The sequence below is a fragment of the Camarhynchus parvulus genome, chromosome 3 (assembly GCF_901933205.1).
Source record: "Camarhynchus parvulus chromosome 3, STF_HiC, whole genome shotgun sequence".
NCBI lineage: Eukaryota > Metazoa > Chordata > Aves > Passeriformes > Thraupidae > Camarhynchus > Camarhynchus parvulus.
The window spans coordinates 53,637,993-53,654,930 of record NC_044573.1 but is presented as its reverse complement, the minus strand read 5'-3'; the positions used below and the strand labels follow the sequence as shown (position 1 = coordinate 53,654,930).

The following is a 16,938-nucleotide window of genomic DNA, read 5'->3' as shown; positions in this document are numbered from 1 at the left end:
CTTCTTTTATGTAAAGTGTTTCAATCCCTATGCTGCTGGTGTGATCTATGAAATCCAGATTTGGTCCTTTAGCTTTGAGTTGTAGTCTTTGTGTACTAAGTGAAGAGCCAATACTTTCAGAGGGTTAGGAAGAGCTTGGGTCTTGTTACCTTGGGGTCTGTACAATGCTTGGTGCAGCCTTTTACTTGTTTACCGGCAGATTAACTTAAAATCAGAACAAACCTAAAGAGGGAGGTTACTGAGTGGCTGCTGGAGTGAATTTCATGGTGGCCTTTCACTGCAAAGGTAATGGTTGGAATCCAGGCATGGGGAAAGATAAACAGATGCTGTGGGACATTGCTCTGATCAGTGTGGTCCACATTGTAATGGACCATTGCACAATACTGTGAACTGTAATTGGTCTCCCAAAAGGAAAACTTGAGAGGGATGAGAGTTTGTCCTGGCTCATCAGTGAGAGGAGAGAAAGACAAACAAAGAGGAGAGAAAATGAAACGTTTACTCAATGACTTATTTCTACTAATTCGATGTCAATTGTTAAAGTATGCTTGTAAAAATGTATGTCTAAATTCCAGGAATCCCCCTCATCGAATTTCTCTTAATTTGTAACTTTTGGGTTTTTTTCTTTTTTATTCATTTTACATACAGTTGGAGTAAAGTGTAAGTTGTATTTGACTGAAAACCCTTTTTTGTTCTTTTGGTGTTTTCTAGGAAGGCTGTGTGCAGCTCCATTCTGGTTTTGGCAAGCATAGTGGCTGGCCACGAAGACAATGCAGAGCATACTGACTGCTAACCGTGCCTGTGTTTGAGAACGTTCCTACAGGTTTGCTCTTTCTTTCATACTGTGATTTTAATCTAAAAGTGCTAAGGGCTTGAAGTAGGGATGTTAAAACATAGAAACTCCAGAAGATAGGTTTATGATTTTGCTGTGGCTTGTTTTGACAATTTTTTAATGAGGCAGCAGTGTATCCTCCTCCAGGTGATAGTCTGAGATTCCGTGTGTGAAGAAGCGTAGCGCTGATGGAAAAAGCATTCTGTATGTTACAAACACTGGAGATTCATTCTGAGTTACAAAAAGAACAGAACTGTCTTTTTTACTTTGGGGTGCACTTTATGCAGGTTTGAAATCTTCAGTCACCTCAGTGGGGCAATTTAACTGCTCCAGTGTGTGCTGTTCACTGCAGACACTATGAAAAACTGAAGAGCATTTCACCAAGCAAACTATGGAACTGTGCTGTGCTGAGTGAACATAATGCAGTTTTGTGCTGTAGTGGAAGATGAGGCTGTTTGCTAACCAAATTATTTTTTGTCTGATTTTTGGCATTTTTTTTCCTTTCTCCTAGATTAGCTTCATTTAAACACATAGCTGGAGTTTACTGAACATTTTATTGAGGCAACACTTGGGTGCAAAGAAATCAGTCAAGCTGAAACTGCAGTGGGCTTGTCTGCTGGCAGAAGGGATTTCTCTGAAAGTACAGTTCACTTTACATCTAAGTTATGATTATCTTGCTGTCTCCCTTTCATTATGCCATTGTTCTTGGGAGCCAGAGATTTTGTAAGTTATAAGAAAAGGATGTTGCCAAGGGTGTGGGTGGAGGAAGGTGTTGACATGATTTCAATGGAGTTAGATTCCAGGTTTATAACAGAGGGGTAATGAACCACAGAGAAAATAAGGTTTTCTAGCTTGCCCCTAAAATAAGTTCAGTTATGAATTTAATGTTGTACATGGCTATTTAATAGCTTTTTTTTGAAACAATTGTTTCATATCATTTTTTAAATAGGCATTTTCCTGTGTAGAGGGTAAAAGTGGCCTGTTACTTTTTGCTCTTTTAGCCATTGTTTCTAATGAAACTTTTCTTAATTTAGTGGAAAATGGGGAATTCAGAAAGCCAATACAGTCTTCAGGGATCAAAAAATCATGCTGCTACTACAGCTGGTGCCAAGCAAAAGCCTTGCTCTCTGAAAATTCGCAGCATTCATGCTAAAGATGAAAAGTCTTGCTCTATGCATGGATGGGGACATACCAGCAGCGGCTCAAACTACAAATCAAGGTCCCTTGCCAGAAGCTGCCTTTCACACTTCAAGAGTAGTCAGCCTTATTCCTCTAGACTTGGTGACACTGTGATGAAGGTCTCCAAAAGCAATGTCCATGCCAAACACAGGACAAATGCCTCAGGGGACTACTGCCAAGGGAATAACATGATGTTTTTGCCAGAGAATGGTTTCCACTATATTGGCCTCCAAGCTGGAAGTAATAATGCTGCCTCTCGAGAATGCAATGGCCACATTTTAAATTGCTATGGAAAGAATGAGAGTTTTGCATCAACCTCTCCATCAGAGGACAGAAGGAGTCCTAAAGTTCTCATTAAAACTCTGGGGAAGCTGGACGGTTGCTTGAGGGTCGAGTTCCACAACAGCAACAACAGCAAGGTACCAACCGAGGAGTCCAGTGGGCCAGTGCAGTTGCTGAGGTATTCCCCTGCCTTGGAATCTAAGCCAAATAACCTGCTTGATGTCAGGAGGAACTCCAGTGCAGATTGTTCTTCAAGCCATCGTCTGTCACCTACCGATTCAAGGCTTCGGTCTAGTAAAGGGAGCTCCCTGAGCTCTGAGTCTTCATGGTATGACTCTCTCTGGGGGAATGCTGGGGATATCAATGAGCTGGACGGTTCATATTTGACCAGGAGCACTCCAGATACAAGCATCCATGCCAGTTTCCCAGCAAGTGACAAGAAGAAGTCCTTCAACCAAAGTTCATCTCTTTCCTCACTCCGAGATCTCTATAAGGATACAAATTTGGAAAGCACTCCTCCACCTGGGATCAGGCTGTCTGATGAGTATATTGACACTCCTGGTAGCCTAAGCAACCGTGTCTCCTTTGCCTCAGACATTGATGTTCCCTCCAGGGTAGAGCAGGGAAGTCCTGCACATTACAGCTCCTACACCCTCCCGTGCAGAAAGTCCAAGCCCCTCGGTGAGGATGCATCCAAGAAAGATACGTTAAAGAACAGAATGCGGCGCATCAGTGACTGGACAGGAAGTCTTTCAAGAAAGAAAAGGAAGCTGCAGGTATGTACAAACCAGCCTAAGTGTGTGAAAGTTGGTTTTTATATTCCTCTTATAAGCATAGTGATTACACGATATTTGTCTTTTTTGCAGGTTAATTACTTGCTTATCTCATTTAGTAATTTGTGGAATTTTGAGAAGTATTGCATCCCTGGTGCTCTCTGAAATGTCAGCAGCAAAAAAAGATACACATTATTTTGTGCAAATTTTCCCTTCCTATTTTCATATTTTGTCACCTCCTAAGTTAACTCCAGTCTTTGCAGCCTAATATCTCTGTGAATTTGCTTTTGAAATTGTTGCATTACTTAAAAAGTGACTTGGGGTTTAAACCTTCTTTTTATTTCAAGTATGGAAATACAACCTCTCTCTATATATGAGCTATGGATTAGCATACATTATCTGAAGAGTGTGGAAGGAGCAGTAGAAGGAGGACATTGTATGCATCTTTTCAGATGTTTCCTGTCTGTTTTACTGTTTTACACTCATGTTTTGCTTGTTGGTCCATTTCTAGCAAGGCAAGCAGCAGTATTGACCAGAGGTGCTGGTTCTGCCTCCACATGCTCTGAAGGCATTACATGGAGCAACCTCCTCCTTCCTGTGTGTCAGCTTAGTTCACCAGATGGAAAAACTTGCGTTGCCATCTGGCTCACTGGGAGATGGTAGTGTGAAGGAGATGGGAGGGGAGAGCAAGAGGGAGGGAAAGGATGTTTCTTTAGAAGAATTCAAGACTAATCCCATTAATAGGAATTTAGGATGCCTGTGGTCAGGAATGAAATTCTCATCTCTAGCTGCAGGCCCCAGAATTGGCTCTTTAAATACCAGACTGTGCCTGGTCTCTGTGTGTGAGTTTGCAAGCTGAGATGAGACCATTTTTGGATTTGGTTTGGATATTTGGTTTTTTCCCTTCCCTTTTTTTCCTGAATCTTCCCTGGTGTTTTTCATATAGGAGCAGTCACTGTGCTTCCCTAAATGAAGGATGCTCTCTTTCAGCAACATTGATGTGCTGGCCACTTCAGAAGTTTCTTGTCTCCTGTACTGGAAATTCAGACAGGTTTTGTGCTTAACCATGTGCATCTGTCATTGCAATGCGAAGCTCTGACAGACCCTTAGGCTCAGAAATGAGCTTAGCAAAATGTTTGCTGGTGTGCGTCCTGGCTGGGGGCTGCAGAACTAGGAAATGAAAATGAAAGCTGTTTATCTGCATCACTTCTTTTGTGAGTTGGTGCTCATGTACTTTATCAGATGCTGTCTTTTCACCTTCTTACTCAGCTGTGAAAGAGAGGGCAAAAAAACCTGGAATCGCTGAGGAGCCTCAGTGCTGTGTTCCAGGATTCTTCACTGATTTCAACATCTGTAGCTGCTCTGGATTTTACTGCCAGGCTTTACATATGATTTCTGCATCCCAGACCTTTAGTATGTATTACTTAGTTATGACATTTTCAGAATGGCATTTGTGGTGTGCAATTCATTGCTATTTTGAATTCACTGTGCAGTGCACTGGCTTCAGACGCAGCAAGGAAATTTGGCTGGCGAGATTGCATCAAGCTTGAATCAGATTGTGGTAGAAGGAAAACAGCACTAACTCCAAAAACGGTGGTTTCTTAGAAAAAGGCATAGGAAATGGTTAGTCACTGATTTTAATCAAACGAGTATCCAGCAACAGGAAGGGTAAGAGGGAGGTAGTGAATGCTTTGTAGTTTTGCAGTTCCTTGTGTGGCTTTATTGGTTCATTTCTATCTTTCATGCTTTGAGTAACCTGCTGTCTCTTCTGGGGGTTGCTGGGTTGTAGTGTGGTAGTGCTTATACTCTTAACAGGTCCTCTAGATTAGAAAGACAGAAGTGTGGTGGAAGGTTCTGATCTGTCACATGGTTGGTCCCTGTTTGTGCGACTTCATCTCGTCATGGCAGCATCTGTGCTCTGCTCTGAACAATGCGTCCCTTCCTCCGTGCATTAGTAATGACTGGCTGTGATTCACTGGGGCTGAACGTAGGTGAAAGCTGGAATATTTCCCTGTAAGTGCGCCTAAGTGCCGGTGGTGGCTGGGTAGTCCCTCCAGCTGCCCAGTGGAAACAAACCAGCCGAGCCCCCTGCTTCATGGGAGCACAGGCCTAGGAGCCACAGGCTTGGGATATTGAGGCCAGACCCCTGACACTAGAAAGGCAGTAGAGTTTAATGCCCTTTGTGAACAAATTGCAGCTTAAACACAGGTAGGATTTTCTCCATCTTGAAGGCTCCTTCCAGACTGCCTTATTCAATGCTTGCTAATACGCAGAGTAAATGTAGTTCCAGACAGTTTGTTCTGATGTCAGTATTACCTTCTACATTAGTTATTCTTTCCTATTTTTTAATCTGTTATGATTTATTTAAAGGGAGAAATGTTGTCTTTTCTTGGCCTGCATTTGTGGGTATACAGACTTTCCTTGGTCTCCTGTGTTAAGATTGGAAATCTATTTCCTTTTCACTCTGGCACCCTTCCTCCTCATCTGTTTTAAATCATCCACAAACAGATTTGCATATGGGATATTCCAGAGGAGTTCTTGGTTTTGCCCTGTCCAGTTACTTGGATGTTTCCTTATGTCTGCTTGATCTGATGTATCCTGGAATTGAATTTAACTTTCTAATAAAGATCTTGCATCAAAACTTGCAATAATCTTTTCCAAGACCTAGTTTTCTTTGCATGAGGATGTCCTAAAGTGTTCCCTCAATGCATCACTGCAGCATACATCTTCATTTAGTTTAATCTGTGCTGAAATGGCATTGGGGTGATGCTGAGTTGCAATTCAATGTGTGTGAGCTGAAAAGTGTGTGTGATGTATGTGAGACCTGTGAACAGAATTTAGGCAGACTTGCTGCACAGCCAGATATGGCTAAAGATGGTGGTGTAACCTCTGTGCAGCTCTTTAACATGGAGGACATCAGCAATTTCTGTGTAAAATGAAAATCCATCCACCAGAAACAGCTTCTGAAGAAAGGTTCTTGAGATAAGTAAAATAGCCTCACTTCAGGAATCATATTCAAAATTTTATGACTTTATAAGCCAGAGCCCTGATGTGGGCTGTAAAGAGAATTTAAAAGAAAAGTACGTTAAAAGAATGTATTTATTTGACTTGAGGACTGGTATTAGATTCTCCTTTTAGCATGGCTCCTAATGAATGTAGCAGGCTGCGTTTTTCCTGTGCTGCTCTTTACAGCTAATTATTATGTGTGCCACTTTGTCTAATTGGTATCTTAGCCACTTCGTCTTTTGCCATGTCTTTAGCTATTCCAGAGTATATCTCAAACATTGAGAGATCTCCTTGAATGCAGCTGAGCAGAAACAGAGATCTATCATCACTAGATTCAACAGAGCAAGAACCAGCAGAAAGTCACCTGGCAGGGAAATCACCTGGAGCAGCAACTTAGGTCAAACCTTTTCAGTAGGGCAGATATTGCTACAATGACAGCCTTCTCAAGGACCAACAGAGACTGGCAGACTCTGACAATTCAGTTCTTTAGGAAAAGAAAATACAATTGATGGTGTCCTGGTGAAGTGTATATATTAATTTTGGATTCTTTATCCATTTTCTCTATTCTGGTACTTCCTCATTCCTACCCTTTCTATGTGTAAGGAGAAAATATAGGATTTGTTTAGTGGCTGGTCATTGACAGGTTGCATCCCACACTTTTCCTTAATGTTTGCTGTTCTAGTGGTGAGTTTTCACAACAGACCCCTTCTATGTATTTGCTTTGTGTTGTGTCTCTTACTAGTGCTTTGGGACTAAAAGAAATACATATTCTTAATAAGCTGTACACTAATGTTTTCCAGGGGACACTAGCAGTTCCTGGAGAATAGTCAAACAATTAAAATGCTGGATTTTGGCACACAAGTACCAAAGTAATTAAAACAAGGGTGGAGAAAGCTTTCAGTTTCCCCTTGAAATGCAGATCGCCAGCGCAGTTGTACGATCCATGTTCTGCAGTTGCTTTGTGGCATAAATGCATTACATGTGGGATTTTATCCTGGTTTGCCCCCCCATGTGCCTTTTACCATATTAAAATCAGTTAAACTGTTGATGTTTAGGGAGTAACTCTGGGCAACACTGATTAACACTCTGCAACAAGATTTGAGGAAGGTGCTCCTTTACCATGAGAATTGGATCACCAGACAGTGATCTGAAAGGCCAGACTTGAAGTTCAATGTACTATAGGGGACTGTGGGTCTCAGGTCAAACTGGCTTTTATGAGGCCACAAGCAGCAGTGTCCTGCTGCTGGAAAAGTGGTTTGTCTGGCATTGCCTGGGAGGGTGTGCAATCCCAGTCTTGGCAGCATACCGGAGGTCCTGATGCTACCAGAACATAGCACAGCTTTTCTGCTGCAGATTTGAAGAGCATCAAGTAAGAAGCAAAGAAACAAAAAAGTAGCTGGTTTCAAAGCTGTTCGGGAGAACAGCTCCCAGGAGACCAATGTTTATTTACTTTGTTCTTAGTACAGTAGTCTGTGAGAAAATAAATGCTTTTAGAGAAACAGTCTAAACTTGAAAGTATAATGGCTTTATTATTACTGAGAGTAATAGCTTCACTTCTTGAAAAGTTTATTGCAATATCTTCTTTTTTCTTCCCTTCTACTCTTACTGCAAAAGGCAACATGTCTTTTGTGTTTTAGGTTCTTAAATCTTGGTTGCTTTTAAATAGCATTGGCAACGCTTGAGTTCAGAAGACAAAAATGGCTTCTTAGGATGAATGGTGTGGTTCTCAACAGTGAAGTTAGTCCAAGGAGCTCTGTTTTGGGTAGTAGGAAAATCCCTGTCCATCACTGGAGCCTGGGAGAGTTGGGATCAGACAGCATATTACTTGGAAAGGCTTAAAAGAGAAAAGGTCCAAACTGCCAACAAAGTCCCACGTTGACAAGCAGTGGCAAGAAATGGGCCTACTCTAGCATCCATATCAAAGGCAAAATTGAAGTCATACCATCAGGCCTGATTATTTCAAATAAAATTAGCCAGCCCTCTCAGTCCAAGGGATGAAGTTGCACAGTGCAATTAGGAGAAAGGCCTGCCAGTGCTTGATGGGATGAGCAAACTTTCAGGGTGTTCCCAGCAGCTCAGAAAATACACAGCTCTGCAGTCTGGAGACTGGATTTAAGCCAGTCATCAAGTGTGTCTTTCTTTTTTTAAATCACATATTGGTTTAGATTAGATTTTAGTCAATTGATCAATTCTAACAAGCTTAAAATATTCTTTACTTTTGACCTTTTTTTTTGTTTGCTAAGCACCATTTGTATGACAAATAGAAAGTGGAGGTTAAAATCAGCCTTGTTGTGTTGAAGCTAAACCTGGCCACCTTGCACAAATGTGATAGCACCAAAGTATCAAAAACCCTGTAATAATAAAAAAACCTGTTGTGACGCTACTCCTGCTTGTACTCAGACAGATGCCAAACCTGGTGCCTGCATTTCAGATGGAAGATGTAGTTGTCTCCTGGAGTACTTCAGGTTTCAGACAGTAGTTTCTAGTGAAATTTGAGATTACTCAAAGCATGCTGGAATTACCAAAGTGCTCAGATTAGTGGATAGGGTTTAATGGGGTTCTGTTGAAAAAACTGAATGGTAACAGTGGCGGTGTCAGTGGCTGAGGCAAAGGCTGTGATGTAATGGTGAAAAGATGAAGGAACTGGAAGTGGCTAAACATGAAACAAATTTAATTGACAAATGAGGTGTGTCTTTTGGTCGTAGCTGTGGTGACTGATCACAGATAAATTCCTTTTATGCACAGGAGCCAAAGTGTAAAGATGGGAGTGACTACTTTGACAGCAGAATGGACAACTTCACTACAGACACACTAGCACCATCACAGCTCTCCACTTTACTGTGGTCTCCTGGCTCCAGCCATACCCTGTCCCAGAGAAGCGAGTCCACCAATGCTGTCAGCAGTGATGCCTTGAGGCAGAACATTTATGAGAACTTCATGCGAGAGCTGGAGATGAGCAGGATGAACTTAGAGAACACGGAGACCTCGTCAGAAACAGAAGACTCCAGTGGCGAGTCCCTTAGCTCCTTGGAGCAGCTGGATTTATTGTATGAGAAAGAGCAAGGAGTGGTGCGCAAGGCAGGGTGGCTGTTCTTCAAACCCTTGGTGACTCTGCAGAAGGAGAAGAAGCTGGAGCTGGTCACACGACGGAAGTGGAAGCAGTACTGGGTTACACTCAAAGGTAAAACCACCACGCTGATCCTTCATCTTGGCAGCAGCAGTTCTTTCTGTTGTGCCTCAGCATCATTTCATGCATGCTGGCTTCTGTTACCAGATTTAGGGGGATCAGAAAATAACACCTAACTTTACAAGGTCTACCCACCAGCTAAAGTGGAGCTTGTGCCTAGGCAGCCCACTGAACTGAGGTGCTGCTCAATGTCTTTGGGATTGTGTGCAGCCTTGTGTTTCATATCATAGTGGGAATTGTTTTGTCTGACTTCCTAATTTGTATGTTCACATCAGACTGGGGAGTTAGAAGATGCTTTTGGACGTCAAAGACCAAACTGAACCAAAATTTAAGGGTCAGGAGAAGTTGCTGGTGCCCAGTTCCTTGTTAGAGACACACAGTTCCTTAGGCTCTGTTATGAAATTTACTGAAGGATGGGGTAGTTTATTGTAAAAAAGTTTTTTTCATTTCTAGCACATTAGGTGGCAATGTAATGGAGAGGTGAACTCCCGGGTGCCAGAGCCTTTACACAGAGAAGTGTCTGTGGTTCAGAGCAGGGGAAGCTGAAGTGGTGCCCAAGGGAACCATTCCCAGGAGTTGAAGGTCTCCCTCCTTTCCCTGAGTGGTCTTCCACATTCTCTGCTCCCAGCAATACCAACCCCTTCTGGCTTTTGGCATGCCCAGCTTCCCATCTCCTGCAGCTGCTCCTGTTGTGAAAACAGCCCCATGGAGGGGAATCCACTCAAGGGGGCTGCTGCAGGTGTGATTGTTGTGCTCCATTGGTGCTCAGAGGGTGCTGTGAGACGTGTACAGGTGTCAGGAAATGTGAGAAGGAAAATAATATCTGTTGTGGGGAGGAAGGGAAATTTAATGGGTGAGTTAATATGCCTTTTTTAAATTTTGAATTGCACCCAAAGGATTTGTCTTTCAGTAAATATGATACTAAGTTAATGAGCAAGGAAATGATCAAGCTTGATCATTTCCTATCATATCTGGGACTAGAGAAGAGAAAATGGCAACTTTCCCACAGGTTGCCCTTTTTAAAATTGTGCATGAGTGTAGACCTGAAGAAAAATGAACAGCAAGTCCTGGTAATGTTCTGCTTGATAGTGCTGATTGAAAAGAAGCAAACTTACTAGAATGAGGCAATTCTGCCTAAAAATTCAGAGACTTGTTATCAAGGGATCAAAATGTAGGCAGGCTTAGCAGTTTAAATCACTTGCCCTGATAGCATCATCAGATAGCATGATTCATGCTTACAAGCAGGGCATACAAAGGGAAAAACAGTACCTGAATTCCACCCTCTTATTGTGTGTGTTTGTGTTATGGAGTGTGAATATAGTTTAATCTGCCTCTTCTAAAATTCAGTTTCTAAACAATTCTGTCAAAACTCTAAACTGAAGTATGTTATATACTAGTAGTTTGTGCATTTCTGGGATAATGAAGCTCTGGCAAGCAATTTAGGTGCTTCATGTTCATTTTTTTGGCTATAAAATTGGCTTATTGGTGACCTTGGAAAAATTGTGTCTCTTCTTAGTTCCTGAATTTCCACAGGTACAAAAAAAGGAGCAATAAAGTTCTTTGTAAAAAGCTTTATTAACTTCTAACATTATAACTGTTAGATACAACGCTTTTTACTTCAATGGTTGATCTGGCTGCATTCATGGTACAGAGTCTTGTGCACTTTGCTAGCTGTTTTAAATATACATTCCTAATTTCCTTGATCTCTTACCTTTATTGTCCTGTGGAGACTTCTGATTCCAAAATAAACTTGCCTGTCTGGATATCAAGGCATAATTCTGTTTTCATAATTGCTATATCAAGATCAAGGCACTTGCTTTGGTTTTCTTTATACAGATTTTTGAATGAATCAGTATTTAATTTGTTTTTGAAGTTTAAATAGCCAAGATATTTTAAAGCATGACTCTAAATATGTAAATGGAGAACAGCATGTTTATTTGCACTCCGTTGAGATGTATTTAATTATAAATATGCAGAAGGCTTATAACCATCTAGTTACCTACCAGACTTAAAAGTATACGTCTTGAGGCCTCTACTCCACTTTCAGGGCCACCAAGACCTGAGCCTGAATAGTAACTGTGTACCAAGAGAAACTCTCTTTTCCATCTGTCCTGTGCAATTAGTTTCCTTTAACTAAGGAAATTGCTTTCCCTTTGCTCTCTCTCTTCAGCTCAAGTTTTAATTAAAATATTTGGACAATAATCGGTCCCTGTGGGTCTGACAGAGCTTATGAAACTAGCAGCTTCCAGGGATCACTGGACTTGACCTAAAGATATACCTGGGGTTCCATACACCCAAGCATACGTACATGCCTTTCAAAATTTTTTATTTGTGTACATATAAATTCTCATGATAAAACATGAGTTATCTTGAGTTAGAGCAAATAGGGGAAATACAGGAATATGGAAATATTTTAAAATAAATCTTAAAAACTTTAAACTTCTGCACTTTCCTAAAATGCAGAATACAAGAGAAGACTTGGTTTTGTTTGTTTAGTTTGCCCTGTTATGTTCAAATGACATTTCTGTTATGCAGAGTGTTACAAACCATGTCCTTTTTTCCAGCTGCAGAGATCTCCCAAGTGTTTCAGTGGCATAAAGAAGATAAAGTGAGGACTGCCCAATGGAATAGATAGGACCAACTCTATAGGATTTGTTCTTACCCCAAATATTCTGCCAGTAACTTTCGACAATAATAGGAAAAGGTGCAGTTATGTAGTATAGAGGTATTTCTATGTATTGGATTCCTTACTCTAAAAACTTTTCAGTCAACGGATGATTTGATCAGAAATCTCTGATATGGGTTTCCCTTTGTAATGGTATTTTAGAAGTACCCTTCAGTCCATGACCCCTTGAACAGGCAAATCAGTGCGTTTGGAGGACAGTGGGTTATAACGATGCAGGAAGGAAAGGCTGTCAGGGATGGAGGGCACAGGCCCTTCTTGAGCCAGCATTGCTGCCAAAGGCAACATGGCACTGTAGTCATACTGCTGTGGGCTAGGATCAAGTGTCCTCTGCTGGGATCAAGTCTCCTCCACTCTCCTCCAGAAGTAATTCCACGTGTTATACTTGGGCTTGCCGTCATCAAGGATGAAGTTTGTTTTCTGGATGCAAGCTTCATACCTTAGATATTACACTATTTACAAGACTGAACATGCTCAAACTCAGCCCTTTTAAACTGTTTTTAATTACTCAGAATTGTCTGAGTCTCCAATTTTCAGCTAGATTGAAGGAAATCTGGTTTAAATTTGAGAAGTTTATTCACTAAGCATGTTGTATGAAGACAAAGGGTTCTGCAAATCTTTTCAACAAATATGAAGATTTCTTAAGTGGCTGTTATGAGAGAGTTGGTTCAATTTAATAAAGAAACACAAAAGCTGATTTAACTAAGCAGGAGTTAATCTCTTCTACATGCCTTAAAATTTTAATAGACTGAATTTATTGATAGAATATTGTGGGTTAGAAGGGACCTTTAGTCCAGCTCCTCTGCCATTGACATGGACGTCTTTCACTACAACAGATTGCTCAAACCCCATCCTACCCTAACCCTTGGATGCTTCCATATTGAGGTGTCCTGATTTATTTATTAAGTCCATAAATGTGTTTTGTGGCCCTGTTAGATGTCTGTTTCAACTTTTCATTGGCAAATTGATCATTAACTGTTTTTCTGTGTAGAAGATCTTCCTTTTTTATCTGTTTGGGAAGAGAGGCAGAAGGGTGTCTCTGAAGGGTGTCTTAATTCACAAAAACATTATATAATGTTGGGAGATCCAAAACTTACTTTCTCCTCGTGGTTTTTTTTTTTGTCCCTCTGAACTGCAAAAGGCTGTACTCTACTGTTTTATGAGACCTATGGAAGGAACTCAATGGAGCAGAGCAGTTTGCCTCGATACGCCCTGTTTGCAGAAGACAGTATAGTTCAGTCTGTTCCAGAACATCCCAAGAAAGAAAATGTGTTCTGTCTCAGCAATTCTTTTGGAGATGTCTACCTATTTCAGGTAACAGGATGCATGCATAACTTGCTGGTTGTTTCCATTTTAGGATGTGTTTGTGAGTCTACACATGTATCTATATGATTGTATGTACACATGCACACACACATCATGCTTGTGCCTTTGACTTAAAAATAAAACCACAACTGCACTGTTGCATTACACTATTATAATATTAAATATATTATATGACTTCAGGTATTACACCAGTTCGCTCAGTCAATTATGGTTCAGAAACAAAAAGAACAAGGATCATAAATCTGCAAGAAGCTCTGGGTACCTGGTTGATCACAAGCTTCTAAAAAATCAACTTTCTTTCAATTTTTTTCACATCTATTAGCATTCCACACGTACAGAATAGTGTGCTCAAACCTGAATCTGCTGGCCACAGAGAGTTTGCTTGAGCAAGATACTCAAGAAAGAGAACTAAAAATAATCAAAATACCTGGGCTGCTCAAGGCCACCACTGGAAATGTCAATAAAGAACAGTGTTTTGTGGAACTGCCTGCATAGAAACATGTTGATTCATAGGCACACTTGTACATATCTCCAGAGATACTTCATGCAGATTGCATTCTCTTTACCTCGATGTTGCCTCTCCACTAACTTGGCACTTTTTAAGTAAGCAAATACCTCACATATAAAATCTTCTCTGCTGTTGCAGCAGTGAAGAAAGTTTGTCTTTGATATCTGGTAGGGTTTACTTTAGTTATCTGAAGGGATGAAAGATGCCAGTCACATCTTTCCCACAGCTTATGTGGCTCTTGTCCTTCTGGGGATTTTAGACTTTGCAGGTCTAAGAAGCAGAAGCTGAAGTTTGGAGACAAATCATGACGGAGTGTAGGAAAATCTCAGACTACCTTTATTTGCTCAGTTCTAAAGAAAACTTTATTTCATTTGGTTAAGATAAAGTGCCTAAGACAACAGTGAGCCCATCAAGCACTTCATGCCCTAGAGCTGTTGATTTTATTTTTCTCTTACCTGCTCATAACGTTGCACCATTGATTGGTTTCACAGGCAACAAGTCAGACGGATCTGGAAAACTGGGTTACCGCCATACATTCAGCCTGTGCTTCCCTCTTTGCAAAGAAGCTTGGGAAAGAGGACACTGTCAGGCTGCTGAAAAATCAGACCAAGAGTCTCTTCCAGAAGATTGACATGGATGGCAAAATGAAAAAGATGGCAGAGTTGCAGCTCTCAATTGTTAGCGATCCAAAAAACAGAAAGGCCATAGAAAATCAGGTACTGGAAACAATTTTTTTTATAAGAGCATATTTATCATTAATTATTGCTTTGGTCTCTATTTGTGATTTCTAGGCCTGAGAGTAATTGTCTTAGGCATAACTGGCACAGTAGTTGTAATTATTGCCAGGTTTCTACAGCAATCCAGAGCAGTGCAGGAGGCAGGCTCCTCAAAGCTGCGCATCAGACTGTTCTGTTTCAACAGTACAAAGCTTTTTCTTGTCTTTTCTGTAAAAATGTAATTAATTTTTACTGTTTTATGTTAATAAGATCTAGCTGTTACATTGCATACCACAGAATATACAGTATGTTCTGTGAATAATTTATTATTGTATTGCAGAAGAGATTGGAGAGTAGGTGCTTGGCAGTATTGTTCTGCACCTTAAGACAGCGCATGAGGAATACTTAGTCCTCCGTCCGACTTTATTTGTGTAGTGGCAGACAAAACCACGTGCTTCTAGTTGAGATTTAGCCATGACTAATGATCACCTGATTGTCTGTGTGGTGGTGAACAAACATGAAGCCTTACTCTGCTCTCAGTTCTGGTATGTGAACCAGGAGTCACTCCAGGGATACCTTACGGAAGTACGTCGTGCAGTGTTGATGTCTTGCCCATGCCCCCAGTTTTGCAGATAGTAACAGGCAAAAGATGCTTTACTTATTTAGACGTGCTTGGTGTTCAGTCAACAACCTCGCTATCCATGGCTTCTTCTGCACTAAACTTGTCTAGTAGTTTAGCCTATGTAAGTCTGTGGACTGAGGCTGCTGTATCTTTAGTTTTATTAGGCCATTTACAGAAGACTTCTGATAATTTGAACTGATTGACTGGTCTTTGAGAGCCTTTCCAGTCAGAGTAACTATTCCTCTCTCAGTACTTCATGCTGCATATTATGGCCCCTTGAGTAGCGAATGAGGTTTACTTCCTTTGAACCAATACAGCATAATTATTTTTCTTTTGTTAACCAAACACTTGTAGTTTCAGCGATTTGATGATTATAATATTTAAAATTCTTACTCTAGTGGCTTGGACTTGATGAAGAGCAGACTGAGTAGTACTGACGTCACTGCCAAGCTCTTGTAGCACACTTGAGTCTGAAGCTATATGAGCAGAGTTCAAATAACATGCAGGTTTGTGTAGGGATTTGCAGTGCAGATGCTCATAAGCCCTTTCTTTGAGTGCTCAGATGTTCATAATTTATTTCCAGGTCACTTTATTTCATGGTCCAGAGCTGAGTGAGGTGAATGGAGGAGGAAAAATGTTAAGCATCCTTTTATTGCAGTAGGCTTTGAGACTTAGAAGAATATACAGATTTCTATAGATGTCTAGTGCTTGTAACATGTGATGCACTGAGGAAAAATCCTGGTGTATATTAGCTTAATTTATCCCTCCCTCATCGGATATGCCTGTTAGTAATTAATTTAGAGTTAGCTGAAGAGTATTAATGATCTATCTTAATATCTGCTAATTAGGTGTTCTGTCCTTGAAGAATGGTCATTGTTTTCCAGCTCTGTAAGAAATTGGCTTCATTCTGTAGAACTGAAATCCATCTTCTGGGCTGCAGAAGATTTATTCCTGTTAATCTTCTGTCTATGTGTGTCTCAGAACATTGAATGGGGGCAGACCATTGACACAATGAATGAAATGGATCACTGCAAGCATCCAGTAGTTGGCAAAGAATAAATTTTTAGCACAAATTTTCTCCATTCTTGATCCCTTTGATCTCTTTAAAATCTCTCCTTACAATTGCCTAAGGTTTGCTGGCAAAGTCACTTCAGAGAAAAATAGATAGATAATTCAATTGCCTAATCTTCTAATTTGTTGTCTCAGATTGGCTTTTGCAAAGAAAAAAGAAAATCTTGATGCAATTAGTGACTGAGAATTCTTAATATACTTAGTAATGTAATGATTTTGAGAAAATGTCATACCTGAGGGAATAGTTTGCATATATGTAGCTATAGTTGTTTAGTAACTGTGGTTGTTTAGTTGTCTTCTGCCTATTTTGAGAAACAAGAAAATATAAATTCTGGTTTTGGTTTTGTGTAAATTTGATGATGTGTCAGTCATGGAGCAGATATTATTCCTCCACGCTGAATTACGTAGTATTGCCAATACTGTATTTCTTAAGAATGCATTCTGTGCTGGAAATCGTCACTGGTGATTTATTTTGGGAAGCCAGCGGAAACAGTGTGATTGAGTTCAGAAGGACTGGTGTTTTTTTACATAAAAAGAATTTATTTTCACTGGGGAATGATCTTGGAAACTCTGATTTCTATAGCCTTTCTCCTTTTCCTTCCTCAGAAAAGCAACAACCAAATGTCAACTTGCTCTTTCACTTCTGTATTGACTTAACACCCATACTTCTATGCTGAAGGCTTAATAATTCTCAGGACTTTAAAAGCAAGCAAAGCCTTTTTTTATTTCACAATTTCTACCACCTGAAAGACAGTT

The 16,938-nt window shown here is 40.5% G+C and overlaps 1 protein-coding gene across 2 annotated transcripts in view; it reads left to right on the top strand.

The window, feature by feature from the left end:
* The first annotated feature begins 702 nt into the window (after window positions 1-702).
* Window positions 703-16,938, top strand: part of TIAM2 (TIAM Rac1 associated GEF 2) — an 89,612-nt gene continuing 73,376 nt past the window's right edge. The window contains exons 1-5 of one of the 2 annotated variants that reach the window (XM_030944253.1): window positions 703-820; window positions 1,864-3,066; window positions 8,815-9,250; window positions 13,081-13,253; window positions 14,265-14,489. In XM_030944253.1, coding sequence (XP_030800113.1) covers window positions 1,870-3,066; window positions 8,815-9,250; window positions 13,081-13,253; window positions 14,265-14,489 — 2,031 coding nt within the window. In that variant the 5' untranslated portion in view covers window positions 703-820; window positions 1,864-1,869. Of the gene's footprint in view, window positions 821-1,863; window positions 3,067-8,814; window positions 9,251-13,080; window positions 13,254-14,264; window positions 14,490-16,938 lie in introns of those variants that run through there. The other variant, XM_030944254.1, reaches the window with a different exon arrangement.